Below are 17,875 nucleotides of genomic sequence, written 5' to 3' on the forward strand. Positions count from 1 at the left end.
GAGCGTGAGGCTGTTAACTGGCCATCAGAGGCTCAGACGCCGGATTCAGAGAGGTCTCTGCGGCAGGAACTAGACACGCCATGCACATACATGCACCGGAATCTTACGTGTATGGATTTTATACGCACATGCATGTACACACATATGCACGTGTAAGGAAGGGGACGAAAATGTTCTAGATGTGTCCAGTCACAATAGAAAATTCTACGCTGATGTATTCCTGTTTTGCACATAGCATTAGGTTAAGCTTAAATATTTCCCTGTTTCATTTCTATTAATTAATTTATTTTGAGAGAGAGCACGCAAGCAGGGGAGGGACAGAGAGAGAGGAGAAAGAGAATCCCAGGCAGCATCCGCACTGTCAGTGTAGGGCTCCAACTCACAAACTGTGACCTCGTGACCTGAGCTCAAACCAAGAGTCGGAGGCTTAACCCACTGAGCCACCCAGGTGCCCCAGATATTCCCGTTTGAAAGGGTTTTTGGAACGCTTATGGGGCTGATTCCCCATGTGTCCTGGAGCCTTCCCCTGCTTTGCCAAGCTGATGTGAGGGGCGGGGGGGAGGCTGAGAACCCCCGTGGGAATTCCTATGTTGGGAAGGAGACCCTAAGGCCCTGATGATCGAGAGCTGTCCCCGAAAAAGATGGGTCTATCAGGAGTCTGTTCACTATGTGTTTAAATCAAATGGAGCGTGTGCTGTATTTTCGAAAAATCAATGCATGTCTCTGTTACCTAGCTTAGCTATCTTTCTGGAAGAGAAGGACCATCCAGTTATCTTTCACATAAGCAGATGGCGTGAGTTCAGAGAAGTCCGCTCATGCAGCACAGGCCGGAGATGGTCCGTTGAGAAAGTCAAAAAGGAGAAACCTGTCAAATGACACATTCTCGTCATGAACCTTTTTTTTTTTTTTTTTGCATGTAACAATCTCCAAAAAAACACCTCCTATGAACCTTTTATTTCCACTTAAAACGTACACATGTGTATTTATTCATTGATGTTTTGATACAGGGCCACGGCTTTCTCTTTGAGATGAATTTTCAGCCAAAGTCCTGGCTTTCCTAAAGCATGCCCATGTTAATGGTCTGGTTTTTACGTTAAGTTTCTTCTAACTGATCCAAGAACTTAAAATACACTTGTGCGACCTGCTGGTATTAGACCTTTTCTAGATTCTTAAGTTTTTCCCCACCCTGTAATTTCTCATTTCCACCTAATTCGACATCTCTTTAGAAAAAAACCTCATTTTTATCACATCTTCCCAAAGCATTGAGTTCAGTTTTTAAAGAAACATTAGTTCCCTTTACACAGTCATATTTTATTGGTTTGCATAAGATAAGATTACATTTTTATCTACAGTAACAAGTGGCATAATTAGGTCCGGGAGGGAGCCCAGCTGACCTGTTAAGTATACAGCTCATTTTCAGGGAGCACAGACGGACAAGAAAACAGCCCGCACTGGCCACTCACATCCCATGTGCCAAGGGCATCAGGCGATGTGCCTCATAGGTGATGGCCTGGAGGCCAGGCAGCCCTTCCCAAACTTCACTGCACCTGAGAGTCACCTGGGGAACTTTGCAGTGAATCCCAGTGTCTGGGGCACACTCCAGGCCAGTGAAGTTAGGAAGCCTCCCGAGTGGGAGCCCAGGCATCCGTATCTTTTTAGGTGACTCCTCAGTGATTTTCCAAGGCGATTCTGACGTGCAGCAAAGTTTAGGAACCACTGAGTTAAAGACAGGTGAGTTCAGAGAGCATCTACATACTTTACAGTTAGCTCTGGCTTTTCCTCTTAGATTCAGCATTAATTTTCTAGGAGATGTTGGGCAATTTATTCAACATCTGTGAACCCCGTTTCCCTCATCTACAAACCCGAGCCAATTCTTGCATTACGGGATTGTCGTAGGAATTCAGTGGTAGTAGAAGAGTCGCTCGATGAACGTGAGTTAGGAGAGTGGCCCAGACATGGGGTGAAATTAGCAATGCTTCCTGTGCGGAGACTACGGCACGTGGGTATGTTGGTTTGACCAAGCTCTAGACTTAACCCATACACAGGAGAGTGTGAATGAAAGGTGACTCAAGGCAGACTGAGTTATGGTCCCTTCCCCCCTGCAGCTGTGACCGCAGAAATGTGACGAGTCGATGAGGAACCTGCTCCTTACCTGCTGGTAGCGTTCATTGATACAGAACTGCTTTGTCGCCAGCCATCTGTAGTCACGTACATGCTTGCCAATAGCAGATGGCCCGGGCCCGCTCACCTCGTACCCTTCCAGATTCAGCACCATGTGTGGAATCCACAATTCCGTGGCCCCTGGAATTTGAGTGGGTGTAGTGGACATTGTCTGAATGTGACTTCCATTTTGAGTCATGCAGGTGTAATTATAGGTATTTTATAAGGTTCTTCTTCAGCACGGTCTAAACTGTGCCTTTTGTTCTCTGTGCTCTATTTTACTACATGCACATTATGCATTTTATTCCATTACATCAAATGGACTATTAGAGTCTGAGAGTCCAAACTGGTCCGTCTTTGCCCTTTAATCTATGGCACACGTGGACCATCTGAGCTGCTCCAGTCTATATAATTAGGTTGCAAAACAGATGATAGTTTGCTTTAAAAATAACTGTTTTCCTCCTGTGCTGCCGTGACCCAATCTTGCATGAATACAGTACATAGTACATCTTCCCTTGCCAGAGTTTTTACTGGGGACAGTGGAAGGTAAGGAAAATGGAGTGTCCTTTGTGTGAACATTCTTGGCCACAGACCTGCCCAAGTCACTGACGTGGCTGAACTGAAATGCTGCGCTTTGTGTAAACACTCATCACCTGCTTCTCTGAGTCCGAGATGTGGAAATTGAGGGTGAGGCACGGTAGAGGGCAGGTTGGGGTTAGGACCGTGGTTCCTTCAATGTTTTCAGCCTAAAGCATGATCAGCAGCTCGCCCTCCTAATCTGCACTCATGTAGGCTCTGCCTACAGATGTGTGGCCCCCCAGAGACGGGCCACATGCCCGTCACATGTCCACCAGGACCCACCCTGCAAGGTGGCCTAAGGCACCAGAGTCTGCTGCTGCCTGGGGAGCGAGGGGACGAAAAGGAAATGATCCAGAAGCTGGGGTGATGTGCCGAGGGAGAGGGGGCCGGGGCAAAAAGGGAGCCCGTCACTTCTACTGTCTCGGGAGCTGGCTGAGGCCAGCATGATGCAGGATGAAGGGCCCAGGTCTTGAAGGTGTGAATCCTAGCTGCACCGCTGACCGTACGATTGCGGCACATTTCCTTTTTCAAAACATAACGAGACAGCTTTAATGAGATATGCTTCAAATACAGGAACAGGCACACACTTGGTCAGCTGTGTCATGTGTATAGACCCAGGAAACCAGCAGTACAGTCAAGACAATGAACATATCCCTCACCCTCAAGAGGTTCCTTGGGACCCTTTGCAATCACCCCGTCCAGCGTCTCTCCTTCCGCCTCCCCACGCTCAGGCAACCACAGAGCGACTTCAGCTCTTACCCTTTGCCCTGCATTTCCTAGAGTTTTATACCCATGAAATCCTATCTCACAGTCTGCACTCTCTTGAGCGGCGTCTTTCACGTAGCGTAATTGTTTTGAAACTCAGTCACTTTGTCACATGTATGAGTAGTGCCTTTATTCTTTTTCCTAAGTAGCAGTCCATTGTCCGCATAGTCCCCTGCTGATGGCCATGAGTGCTGGTTCACGTTTGGGGCTACTACAAATCAAAGTACTGGGGACACTCTTGTGCAGATCTTGGTATGGACACATGTGTCCTTTTCTTGTAGGGAAATCCCTAGAACGGAATGGCTGAACCATATGGTAGATGTATGTATCCTTTTTTTAAGGAGCTGCCGAAGTGTTTCCCGAAGTGATTGTACCATTTTATATCCCTACCAACTCCTCCAGATCCTCACCCACCCTTAGGGTGGTCAGTCTTTTTAATTTTAGCCTATTTATATAATAGGCATACAGTAGTATCTCACCTTTTTTAGTCTGCATTTCGCTAATGACCAGCGGTGCTTGGCATCTTTTCATGGGCCCATTTGGCACTCGTACATGTTCTTTGATGAAATGTCTTGTGCCCGCTTTGAAATCGTTTTTGTCTTATAATTAAGTTTTGAGAGTGTTTAATATGATCTGGATACAAGGCCTTTATCAGATACACGTTTTTCAAATATTTTCTACCAGTCTGTGACTTACTTTTTCATTCTCTTGACCATGTATTTGGAAGAGCAGAAATAGTCAGTTTTGGTGAATGAAGGTCCAGCTTCTCTGTGTGTTCTCTTATAAATCATGTTTTTGGTATCGTATCTAAGAAATCTTTGCCTAACCCAAGACCAGAAAGGTTTCATATTATGCTTTCTTCTAGAAGTTTTATAATTTTACATTTTGTGTTTAGGCCTTAGATTCATTTTTTTTAATAAAATTGTGCAATGTATGGATTAAAGGGTTTTTTTGCAAATATGTGCGTGTGTGTGTGTATGTACATACTTATAGAAGGCAGTATCTTCATTTTGATAAAAATGTTTCTGAAAAACCTGCTAACATCATACCGGTAAAAGACATGCATATATAAATATAAATATAAATATAAATATAAATATAAATATAAATATAAATATAAATATAAATATAAATATAAATATAAATAAATAAATATATATGTATGTGTATATATATATATATATATATATATATATATATGTCTCCCTCAAACATTAAAACATTTTTTAAGAAATAGAGTGGACATTCTTATCTTGTTCCTGATCTTAGAAGACATTTGATCTTTTACCATTAAGTATGATGTTAGCAGTAGATTTGCTCAGAAACTCTTTATCAAACTAAAGATACTGCCTTCTATTTATAATTTGCTCAGAACTGTTATCAGGGATGGATGTTGAATTTTGTTAAACGTTTTTCCTGCATCTACTGAGCGGATCATGTAGGGTTTTGTTTTTTTTCTTAGTTTGTTAATATGGTGCAATGTGTGTGTGTGTGTGTGTGTGTGTGTGTGTGTGTGTGTGTGTGTAAATTTCCAGTACCATTTGTTATAAAAACTGCTTTTTCCCTACTAAATTACCTTTGTTAGAAATTATTTGTCCATATTTGTGTGGATCTGTTTTGGGACTCTACGTACTGTTCCATTGATCTGTTTATCTATCTTTATACCAATACCACAGTGTCTTGATTTATGGTGGCTTTATAATAAGTCTTGAAATCAGATACTGCACTATTAGCCTTCCAATTTTGTATTTATTCTTAAAAGTTGTTTTGGCTAGGGGCGTCTGGGTGGCTCAGTCGGTTAAGTGCCCAACTTTGGCTCAGGTCATGATCTCACCGCTTGTGAATTTGAGCCCCGCGTCAGGCTCTGTGCTGACAGCTCGGAGCCTGGAGCCTGCTTCCGATTCTGTGTCTCCCTCTCTCTCTTCCCCTCCCCTGTTCACACTCTGTCTCTTTTTCTCTCTCAGAAACAAATAGACATTAAAAAAAAGTTGTTTGGCTATTCTAGGTCCTTTGCCTCTCCATATACATTTTAGAGTCAGGTCCTAAATTGACTCTGTAGAATCACCTTGTACCAAAAACGCCTGTTGGGATTTTGATTGGGATCACACTGAATCTATAGATCCATTTCTAGGGAATAACTTCTTAACAATACTGAGTCTTCTGATTCATGAACACAGCTTATTAGGTCTTCATTCATTACTCTCAGCAATGTTCTGTGGTTTTCAGCGTACAGATCTTCCCTTTGTCCATTTTATGCATAAGTATTTCATACTTTTATCCCATCGTAAGTGGTGTTTTACAGCTTAGACTCTAGTAGATTATCTAGAAACAAAGTTGATTTTTGTCTGTTGATCTTGTATCCTGCAACTTGGCTAAACTCTATCAGTTCTAGTTGCTTTTTTGTGGATCCCGTTAGACTTTCTACACAGATGATCATGTAATCTGCAAATAAAGACAATTTGACTTCTTGCTTTCCAATCTGGACCCTTTCTCTGTTTTCTTGACGTTACTCTGGCTACAACTCCCAGCACGACATTGAATAGAAATGGTGAGAATGGAGGGGCACCTGGGGGGGCTCAGTTGGTTAAGCATCCGACTCAGGCTCTGGTCATGATCTCACGGTTAGTGAATCCGAGTCCTGGGTCAGGTTCTGTGCTGACAGCTCAGAGCCTGGAGCCTGCTTCGGATTCTGTGTCTCCCCTCTCTCTGCCCCTCCCCCCCCCACCTCATATAAATAAACATTAAAGAAAATCTTAAGAAATGGTGACAATAGACATTCTTGTCTTGTTCCTGGTCTTAGAAGGCATTTGATCTTTTACCATTAAGTATGATGTTAGCAGTAGATTTGTTCAGAAACTCTTTATCAAACTAAAGATACTGCCTTCTATTTATAATCTGCTAAGAATTGTTATCAGGAATGGATGTTGAATTTTGTTAAATATTTTTCCTGCATCTACTGAGTGAATCATATAGTTTTTTTTTTTTAGTTTGTTAATATGGTGAATTATATTGATAGGTTAATTTTTTTTTGTTAACCAACCTGCATTTCTGGGATAAATCCCACTTACTCATGGTATAAAATCCTTTGTATATGTTTATAGATACAATTTCTTAATGTGGTTCTCTAATTTGTTCAGAAATTTTGTGTCCATGTTCATGAGGGATATTGGTCATTAGTTTTCTGTCCTTGTAATTTCTTTGTCTGTTTTGGTATCAGGATAATCCCCGCCTATAGAGTAAGTTGGGAATATTCTCTCCTGTTTAATTTTCAGGAAGACGTTGTGTGGAATTGGTATAGCCTTTTCCATTCTGCTACTTTATCATTTCTTAAGTGTTTGGTTGGATTCACCAGTGCAGCCATGTGGCCTGGAATTTTCCCTGTGAAGGGTTGTTAACCAGAGATCCTGTTTCTTTTTTTTTTTAATTTTTTTTTTCAACGTTTATTTATTTTTGGGACAGAGAGAGACAGAGCATGAACGGGGGAGGGGCAGAGAAGAGAAGGAGACACAGAATCGGAAACAAGCTCCAGGCTCCGAGCCATCAGCCCAGAGCCTGACGCGGGGCTCGAACTCACGGACCGCGAGATCGTGACCTGGCTGAAGTCGGACGCTTAACCGACTGCGCCACCCAGGCGCCCCGAGATCCTGTTTCTTTAATGGACACAGATCTGTCATCTTTTACTTCTTGAATGAAAGTACTTTCGTTACTTTCTATCATTCGAGATATTTGCTTGTTCTTCAGTTGTCTAATTGACTGATGTGATGTTGCCTTATTATCCTTTTGATATCTGTAGAAACTGTAGCAAGGCCACATCTCCCATTCTCGACATTAGTAGTTTGTGCCTTCTCTCTGCCTTTCCTATCAGTCATTCTTAGAGATTTATCGAAGAACCAACTTTTGGCTTCATGGGTTTTCTCTATTTTTCCTTTTCTATTCCATTGATTTCTGCTTTTATGTTCCTTATTTCCTTTCTGTTATTTATTAGTTAATTTGCTCTTTTTTTTTTCTTATTTCTTAAGGTGGAAGCTGAGATCGTTGATTTGAGACCTCTGTTGTCTTCTAATCTAGGCATTTAATGCTATAAGTTCCCTCCTCTGTCCTTCTTCAGGGATTTCACAAACCTGGATATGTTGTGTTTCATTTTCATTCACTTAAAAACACTTTCTAGTTTCCATCTTGAGTTTTTCTTTGACCATAGGTTATTTGGAGCTTTATCGTGGAGGTTCAAAATATTTGGGAATTTTCCAGATAATCTTTCTGTATGGACTTCTAAGTTAATGCCATTGTGTCAGAGAACATACTTTGACGTGAATCTTTTAACATTTATTTAGACTTGGCTTCTGGACCAGAATATGATCTATCTCAGGAAACGTTTTCTGTGTATTTCAAAAGAATATCATTCTCCCATTGCTGGGCTGAGTGTTCTATAAATGTCAAGTACAACAAGCTTGTTGGCAGTGTTGTTCAAGTTTTCCTTGTCCTTACTGGTTTTCTGTCTACTTGTTGTATCGATTATTGAGAGAGGGTTATTTGAAACCTACACCTGTAATTATGGGCTCGCTTATTCTTGTAGTTCTCTCAGATTTTGCTTCATGTATTTGAACTTCTGTTATTGAATGCATAAATATTTTTGATTGTTAGAACCTCTTGCTCAATCGTCCTTTTCATGAAATGTTCCTGTTTGCTCGTCTTCACATTTTTCGTCTTAAGTTTCTTTCATTTAACATCGATAGAACCACTTTAGCTCTCTTACGGCCACTGTTTGTGTGGTATAGCCTTTCCCACTTAACGCTTGTAATGGATTTTTTCTTTATATTTGAAGTGCGTTTCTCATAGGTGGCATATAGTTAGGGCTCGCTTGTTTATCCAGTCTGGCATTTTCTTCCTTTCAAATCGGAGTATTCAGACTGTTTACGTTTAATGTGACTATTGACGTGGTTTGATCCAGATTATCATTTTCCTATAGATTTTCTATTCAACTTGTCTGTTCTTTTTTTCCTTGACTTTTTTACCTGCCTTTTTTGGACTTACAGAGTATTTTTAATAATTTTACTTTGTAGGGGCGCCTGGGTGGCTCAGTCGGTTAAGCGTCCGACTTCAGCTCAGGTCACGATCTCACGGTCCATGAGTTCGAGCCCCGCGTCGGACTCTGGGCTGATGGCTCAGAGCCTGGACCCTGCTTCCAATTCTGTGTCTCCCTCTCTCTCTGCCCCTCCCCCGTTCATGCTCTGTCTCTCTCTGTCTCAAAAATAAATAAATGTTAAAAAAAAATAATAATAATTTTACTTTGTATCCTCTGGCTTATTAGCTATGATTACTCACTATTTCCTGATTGCCCTAGGGTTTATAGTATACACCTTTAAGTGATTACAGTCTTCTTCCACGTGATCTTATAGCACTTCCTGTATGTAATAAGAACCCTACAGCACGGCCCTTGTGTATTTCTTCACCTCTAAACTCTGTGCTATTGCCAAACTTTTAAATTCTGCACATGTTCTCACCCACACATTACACTGTCATTATTTTTGCTTTAGCAGGTCAATTATCTGTCAAAGAGATTTAAATAGGGAAAAATGTATATTTATTGGTCAAGTTATCATTCCATTTCCACAGCTCTTCATTTTGTGGGTTTGCTTTTGGTGAATTTTTTTTTTTTTGAGAGAGAGAGAGAGAGAGAGAGAGTGCACACATGAGCCAGGGAGCGACAGGAGAAGGGAGAGAGGATCTCAGGCAGGCTCCATGCTCAGTGCACACCCTGACGCAGGGCTCGGTCCCACGACCATGAGATCATGACTTGAGCCAAAGTCAAGAGTCTGACCCCCACCGACTGAGCCACCCAGGCGCTGCCCCTCTTTCAGCTTTTTTAAGTCCGGAAAAGCCTTCATGTCCCTTTTATCTTGGGATGAGACTTCCGTTGGACGTATAATTTCAGGGTGACAGTTTCCAGCACTTTAGAAATGTTGCTGCACAGTCTTCTCACCTGTACGATTTCCAACAAGAAGTTTGCCATCGTCCTTGTCTTTGGTCCTTTATATATAATCTGCTTTCCTCCGCTGACTGTTTTTAAGGTTTTTCTCCTTATCACCGGTTTTAAGCAGTTTGATTATGATGCACCTCAGTATAGTTTTCTTCATGTGTCTTGTGATTGGGGCTCATGGAGCTTCTTGGATCTGTGGGTTTATAGTTTTCATCACATTTGGGGAGGTTTTGGCCATTATTTCTTAAAATATTTTACCTGTACCCCCTTCTGTGTCTTCTCCTTTGGAGACTCCAATGATATACCTATTAGGACACTTAAAATTGTCCTACAGCTCTTTTTTCTAAGATTTTGTTTTTATTTTTAAATTTTCTCTCTGTTTCATTTCGGAGAGTTTCAGTTACTTTATCTTCAAATCTATAAGTCCTTCTGTAATGTCTAATCTGCCATTTAATTCAGTGTATTTTTCAGCTCACACATTGTAGTTTTCAACTCCGCGCAGATGCAGTTTATGTCTTGTTTAATATATCCCACATCTCTACTCAACTTTTTAAACAGTTGAAACCCTGCCATAACTGTTTTGATGTCCTTCACTGTCAATTCTAATGTCTCTACCAGTCGGTTCTTCTTGGTTTCAATTATTCCTTCATTATGAGTCTCATTTTCTTGCTCCGTTGCATGCCTGCTTATTTTTGATAGATTCTAGACATTTTGCATTTTGTAAATGTCCTTAAGCATCGTTTTGGGATGTAGTTATTTGTAAACAGGTAGACCCTGTCTGGTCTTGCTTTTAAGATTTGGTACGTGGGACCTGGTTACTGCTTATCTGGGGCTAAGCGTTCTCCACTAGTGAAGTGAGACTCTCCTGGGTCCCCCACCTGGAGCCTGTGAATCTTGAGGCTTCCAGTCTGGCTGTTGGGAACAGGCACTATTCCTGGCCTCGTGTGAGTGCCATGTGCTATTACCTCCAATCTTTCCAGGTGGTTAGCTCTCCAGCCACGCGGTTCCCTCACATGCCTGTGCTGACCAGTACTCAGTTCGGTATTTGAGGGAGGACCCCTGCAGACCCCAACTTCCCTTCTCTCCAGTACTCTGTGCTTCTAGCAGTTGCCACATTGGTCTCCCTGGACTCTCGCTCCTTCTCCTTGATGGAGGTAGTCTACCACATTCCGCCCGAGTACCCTGTCCCTGGGGCACAGCCTGGAAACACTCTCAAGGCAGTAAGCTGGGACACAGGTAGTGCTCCCTTGTTTGTTTCCCTCCTCCCAGGGATCACTGGCCTTTACTGCCTGATGTCTGGTGTCTTACAAACAGTTGTGTTATACATTTTGTTTGTTTTTATGTAAGGCGATCAGTCTGGTCCCTGTTACTTCACCTATGCCAGAAGCAATGAGCAAGTTGCTTAACTTCTCTGAACTTCTGCTTTCTCACTTATATATATACATATATAATATAATATAATATAATATAATATAATATAATATAATATATATTATGTTTATTTATAGCTTACTTATTTCTTTTCAGAGAGAGAGAGGGCAAGCGAGTATGAGCGGGGTAGGAGGAGAGAGAGAGGAAGAGAGAATTACAAGCTCCACACTGACATAGCACAGAGCCCAATGCGGGGCTCGAACTCAAGAACCTGTGAGATCATGACCTGAGACGACATTAAGAGTCAGACGCTTAACTGGCTGAGCCATCCAGGTGCCCCTTTCTCATCTACATTTTAAAAAGGACAAGAGTCTTCAGCGTATGGTTTTGGTGTGGGAACTGAATGAGACCGATGTTTGTACAGCACCCAGCACTTGGCAGATACTCAGGAAATACTGGGTCTTTCCCTGTCTCGGTGCCTTGTTGTTACTTCTTCCTGATTTTACCCCGGGTTATCAGCCCGATTCCTGGCTGAGCTTTAGGTCAGGGTCTTCATGCTGATCAACCAAAGCACGTGATCACTCCTGGGCTATTTAGATGCGATTCGGTCAGTTTCAGAGCTCTGCTATCCAGAGGACATGTAGGTGAAACCTTATTGTCGTCTTACTGGACGTTTGCCTTCTCTGAAATCTCCAGTGCAACCTACCGGAATTATTCACTTGTCACAGGAGGAATGTCAGTAGGTTTTAGGTCAGCGATGTATGGCGGGCAGAATTTAAGAGGACCACGCTATTTGCAACCTAGCTGGATTTTGTTGGGGTTTCCTGCTAAGTCGCGGACATCGACCTGTTGCTTCTTCTTTTCTTTTTCCCTCTGAGTTCCCAAAGAGCTCTGGCGCTTACCAGACGAGTGTTTGCCAGACAGAACCTAACCACTTTTCTCTTCTCTTGTGTCAGTGTCTGGAGGCCGCAGCCGCCTGCACCTCATTGATCTCGGCAGCTGTGTGAAAGCTCTTAGCAAGAATCGGGAAGGAGGATCAGGGCTATGCCTCTCGCTGTCTGCGCTGGGCAATGTCATCCTGGCTCTTGTCAACGGCAGCAAACACATCCCTTACAAGTAAGTGACCTTCTGCTGGATGAATGGAATGGGGTCAGCATGGTGCCAGGGCTGGGGTGGGACTCTTGGTCCAGTGACCTCTCAGGAGAGGCACACTACAGCCCGACCGTCTGGGTGGACCACATTGTCAGCTCAGTGCCCAAACCAGCCTTTGCTAACGAGTGCGTATCGCATCATCTTCCAAATTCAGAAGCTGTGAAAATACTTAAATTACTCTAATCCTGACAATCAAGTCAGATAATCGGGAACTGTCTCAGTTGGGGTCTCTGATCACAATGGCCATGGCTAGATTGTGGCCACCATCACACAGATGCCTCATAGTGATGAAAGCAAAGGGCAGAAGATTGAACTACCCTTCCCTTCGGAGTAGGGCTATCATATCTAACCAATAACAATACAGGATTCCCAGGAAAATTTGAATTTGAGATAAAAAACAAATAATTTTTTAGTGTAAGTGTGCCCCCCCCCCAGTAATGCATTGCAAAGCCTGTATTTTTATCTGGTAGCCCTACGTAGGAGAGCTCCTAAAGCTTGGGGAATTGCCACCCACCTCCCATGCAAATGTTGACTCCACTTCCAAGATCCTTTCCCTCTTCCCATTATGCTCCACAAGGAGGAAATTAGAGCCTCTCCTATGTCTGGAATAGCCAAAGACTGGCCATGTCCTCCGTGCCCATATATGATCCAACCCTGGAGCTACTTGTCACCACTGTCACCCAATTCAGCTTTGCCCTTGGACAACATGGCGATGGTGGTGGGTGCTCTCTGCCTGTTCGGGCCCCCGCCAGGGTCCAGCTGCTTCTCTCACTGCCATCTGAACCTTCACTCACCATAAACTGATGGTTCTAGATGAATTCTTAACCTGCGTCACAAGGATACGAGCCTCAGAATGGTATGCGTGTGAAAGTTTTTTTGTAAAATTGAGAACGCTGTGGCCAATAATTAACGACAATCATCTGGTTGAGCTTAAGCAAATGTATGTGAATCATTTTTTTTTTTTAATCTGTAAAATCATGCGTAATGTAAGTCACTGTTGTGTGGGAGGAAAAAGGTAAGTCAGGCCATTTGTTCGACAATGAGTGAGATTCGGGATGAGTTCGCGTGTCTTCCTTCTTCTCTGCCCTAAAGTGATGTCGGCACCATGATTTAATTCTGCACCTGGGGGACCATTCATAGACTGACTTTAGGAGTTTAAGTAGCAGGTATAATCCAATCTGTCTCAACTCCTGAAATTTGGAAACCTGGTGGGATAAACCCAGAAATGGTTTTCGCAGCCCTTGTGAGGACCATTTTCCCTGAGAAAAAATTTCAAGTTGAAGGTTTATAAAGTTTCATTTGGTGTCACTTCTGCAGTTGAATAAACTTGACTTGTAATGACGAGAAAAGAAAGAGTGGGGACACCTGGGTGGCTCAGTCGGTTAAGCATCCAACTTTGGCTCAGGTCGTGATTTCACGGTTCTTGAGTTCGGGCCCCGAGTCGGGCTCCGTGCTGACATCTTAGAGCCTGGAGCCTGCTTTGGATTCTGGGTCTCCCTCTCTCTGCCCCTTCCCACTCATTCTCTGTCTCTCTCTCTCTCTCAAAAATAAATAAATATTAAAAAAAAAAAAAAAAAGATGGGGCACCTGGGTGGCTCAGTCGGTTAAGCATCCGGCTTTGGCTCAGGTCATGATCTTGCGGTCTGTGGGTTCGAGCCCCACGTCCCGCTCTGTGCTGACGGCTCGGAACCTGGAGCCTGCTTTGGATTCTGCGTCTCCTTCTCGCTCTGCCCCTCCCCCAGTTGCACTCTGTCTCTAACAGTAAATAAACATTTAAAAGAATTTTTTTTTTCAACGTTTATTTATTTTTGGGACAGAGAGAGACAGAGCATGAACGGGGGAGGGGCAGAGAGAGAGGGAGACACAGAATTGGAAACAGGCTCTGGGCTCCGAGCCATCAGCCCAGAGCCCGACGCGGGGCTCGAACTCACGGACCGCGAGATCGTGACCTGGCTGAAGTCGGACGCCTAACCGACTGCGCCACCCGGGCGCCCCTAAAAGAATTTTTTAAGAAAGAAAGGCAGGAAGGAAGGGATGGACGGAGGGAGAGAAAAGGGTGAAAAGAAGGTCTGGACTGGTACTATCAGTGTTGCAGACCTGAGAAGGAAAGGGTGGGTACTGGGCTCAGTTGCCTTCCCTGTCCACACGAAGGGAAACATGTCTGTTAAGGTGACAATAGATCATGATGTAAGTAAAATCCAAAACACCATCTTATGCGGTCACTGATTACGTATTTTACTTCTGTATCTCTCACGTCGTTTCTGTCGAGTCACGTGCTTTTAGGATTTCAGTAAATATTTGTTGAATCGGTGAGTGTAAGCAGGGAAATCACTTCTACTTCCGATAAAGTAACTTCCCGTTGGTTAAAGTTAATTCTATTGTAAACATGTAGGGAAACATCAAGGATTGTGTCTATTAATCGCTCAAGGGCATGTGTCCAATTAAACGTAAGGTAACACGGGGCAGTCTCCATGACCAGCCGCCTGCCCCCTTGGGAGGGCTGACAGAGTATGAAACCTGCACCCCCTTCCCTGCAGACATGTGTCTGCTTCGGTTCCTTTTTTCTTCCTTCCATGCTAGCTGCGTGGGAGTGATGATTACGTTGTTTGGGCGTCTGAAGTAAGCACAGACTCAACATGAATTCGGTGTCTGCTCGAGACCTAGAGTGGTCCCACCGTGGGGACCCTCCTGGAGATGGGGTGCTGGGAAACGTGGTGGCCGAGCCGTCAGGCCAGCTCCATCCTTCCCAAAACCCTCATCTGCCTGTGACTTGTCCCACCCAGTCCTACCATCCCCCTACTCCTTCAGGCCCATCTTAGAGTAAGAGCCTGAAAAGACCCTTGCTGTAATAGTGTCTCTGTCTCAGCCACAGCACACATTCAGTATATGGCATCTGCAAATCACATTTGCAAGGCGATTCATCAACCAGAAACTATCCTTTTTCAAGGTACGGGAAAAGAAGGCAAAGATTTACTCAGATCTCCCAGCCAGTTGGGGGGGGGGGGGCGACTGTGTCACTTTTTAGGGCTCAGGGACCTTGGTTCTGAGCCCAAGCCGCCCATCCGTCCTCTCCCCCAGCCTCATCAGGCTCCGTAATATATTAGCTGCCTTTGCTCCGCACAGCATGGGGTGCTCAGCACAGCGGGAGGGCCCAGATTTCCTTTATCAATTCAGTCAAGGCTCTAAAGCCACATTCTGCAGCATTTTGTTAGCATACTAAACACCTTTCTGCAGTCAGCCTCATCTTTGCGAGAGAGGGAGGGAGGGGAGGTTGTCTGCCCTTCTGGTTTTCTCTCTTTCTTGCTCACAGCAAAAAGCAGAAACCCAAACTCCGCATTCGGCACCCGTCTGCAACACACGCACAGCAACCCGGTACCTCGTCGTTTGTCACCCTAGACAACTCTACGCTTGGAACCTGCGTTACTTGTGTTTGCTTCTGGGAAATTAACCGGAATGTGCACAGTGGGGATATAGCCTGTCCTCGTTTGTTGTCATCCCTGTATCAGATGATTTGTCATGTGAGCGAGCTGGAATGTGAATTTGGATGCATTACCCATCCCAGGCGCTCCCGTGGGCACCTTAGGTGTGCCCCGGATGGTTTTGACTTTGCAAATGATATTGCCTTTGTAGATGTCAGAACGGCGTGCAGCGGGTTCCCAGCCTCAGCCGTTAACACGGCACAGGCCTGCTGGCCACCCCAAGTGCTATATAAATCAACCCTAAGTGGTGACGCCATTCAGAAAAGCATGCAGGGAAGGCAGGGAGAGGCCAGCAGCTCCAGACCCCTATTCAGTTCTGCACAGATTACTCCCTAACTTTGGGGGACTCTCGTCTCAGGAAATCTGTTGTAGTCTGAGCATTTTGACGATGCGTTTGCAAGTTTTCTCCCCATGTTCGTTGCAGCTGTCTTGGGCACCAAGGTCATAGGGGTCTTCCCATTTGGTAGATGAGAAAACATAGGCAGAGGCGTTGAAACGAATTCCCCTGCCAAAGCCAATATTGCAGACACACGCCTCTAGATTTGGCCCCCAGAAGGGCGACCGCACAGATCTGTGGATCTGTCAGTGTGAACTTGGCTTTGGCTAAAGCGTTATTATGTCCCAGCTGATCTGTAGGGCCAGTCTTTCCAGAGACTTGGAAATTCTTTTTTTTTTTTAATTCTTTTTAAATGTTTGTTTATTTTTGAGAGTGAGAGAGACAGAGCGTGAGCAGGGGAGGGACAGAGAGAGAGAGGGAGACACAGAATCCGAAGCAACTCTAGGCTCCGAGCTGTCAGCACAGAGCCCGATGCGGGGCTCGAACTCGTGAACCGTGAGATCACAGCCTGAATCGAATTCAGATGCTTAACCTACTGAGCCACCCAGGCGCTCCGAGACTTGGGAATTCTGACCACCACCCAGTGTCTCAAAATAGAATTTTTGGTCCCTTTTAGATGTGGTCCTGTGAGGGGTACAAACCCTTAGGAAGCTTACCCGCCACACAGCTCTGCTTCAAGCCCTGAAGCGTCCACCTTCATCCTCAATTGTTACCCCGTTTGGAGAAGTAATTATGTAATAGGCCGAATGTCTATTTGTGTCTTAGCCAACAAGATGCTTGTACTGTGTTTCCAGACACGAGGTGTTTTATAATATCTTGGTTTCCATTCAATACAAGAGGTCACGGAACATCTTCTGTGACTCCCTCACATTGCACGTGAGACTCTCTTCTGAGTCCGCTCGAGACCCGGCTCTGCGTTACGATCCCGGGAAAGAAGTGATGCCCGATGCCTTTCTTCAACGGGTTTGGCCTGTGGTTCAGGCCAAGACTTCCTCCTGGTTTCTCCGCATCGCTCACCGACGCGTCTAGGGCTCAGGCATCACCAAGCCTCCCCCTTCTCTGTGGTAAAGCTGCTGGTAGAGACGGGAGGAGCCTGAGGCAGGCGTTATCAGCTTCCGACTGCAAGGACCGCGGGGGCCTCCACTCCACACAAGCAGTAAGGAGCCCGCCATCAGGGTCTGGAATGGGAGCACTTTTCCTCAAAGGCCCCGGTGAGGTCAGGAACCAAGGTCATTGCTCAGAACGTGCCAGCGTTTGAGCAGTTCATTCAGGCCAATGAGCAGCCCTTGGAAGCTTACATTCAAGTCAGTGACTTGTGGAGAAATGACGTTTTGTACACAGAGGCAGCTTTTCCAAAATGCCCACACCTCTTTGCTGAAATGCATAAGGCCTTTCCAGGACATGCATCCCTGACGGAGATGCTTTGAGAGAGATTTCCTCCGAGTAGCCGTTTAGAGGGTCTCCACTTGCCCCAAACTGGAGACCCACTCGGTGTCTGGGAGGGGGAAGGGGCCGTGGATTGAGATTAGTACAATACTATTTCCCCTGGTGACCCAGGAGACGAAAGTTTGTTCGAATAGATATTATTTACGCTTAATATACAACTAAATAGATATTTTCCAGGAAAAATGCAAAGGAATATAGCAATGCTCGACATTTGCTGAAGATCGCACTTAACGGAAACTCTGTAAGAATCTTTGTGCACGCGCATGTGTGAGGTGTAAGAGATACATGCATATTTAGCAACCTTTAGAAGTACATTAATGCTGTATTATCTCCTCCTGATTTACAGGGAGAACATCAATTTAGAACTATTTGCACAAACTCCGGGTACTGGTTTATAGCATTCCCTGTTTAGAAATAAAATAACCAAAGTCTCGGGTTGCCAGGCAACCGTAGCAATGATAATTCTTAGTATTGCCGCTTCAAAAATATTCATTTTTATACATTTTAACGACTGTTAGGATGCAGAGAAAGTGAGTTCAGAAAATCACTGGGACACAGAGGCGCGCCCCCCCATCCCTGTCCCTTTATGAGATTTTCAGCCTTCTTTCT

At 44.4% G+C, this 17,875-nt stretch overlaps 1 protein-coding gene across 4 annotated transcripts in view; it reads left to right on the forward strand.

The window, feature by feature from the left end:
• Window positions 1-17,875, forward strand: part of KIF26B (kinesin family member 26B) — a 468,318-nt gene that overhangs the window by 395,080 nt on the left and 55,363 nt on the right. For all 4 annotated transcript variants that reach the window (XM_086693326.1, XM_086693330.1, XM_086693327.1 and 1 more), the window contains one exon: window positions 11,809-11,968. In XM_086693326.1, coding sequence (XP_086549452.1) covers window positions 11,809-11,968 — 160 coding nt within the window. The remainder of the gene's footprint in view (window positions 1-11,808; window positions 11,969-17,875) is intronic.

Source organism: Puma concolor, chromosome E4 (genome assembly GCF_028749965.1).
Source record: "Puma concolor isolate L17-30 chromosome E4, mPumCon1.1.hap2, whole genome shotgun sequence".
NCBI lineage: Eukaryota > Metazoa > Chordata > Mammalia > Carnivora > Felidae > Puma > Puma concolor.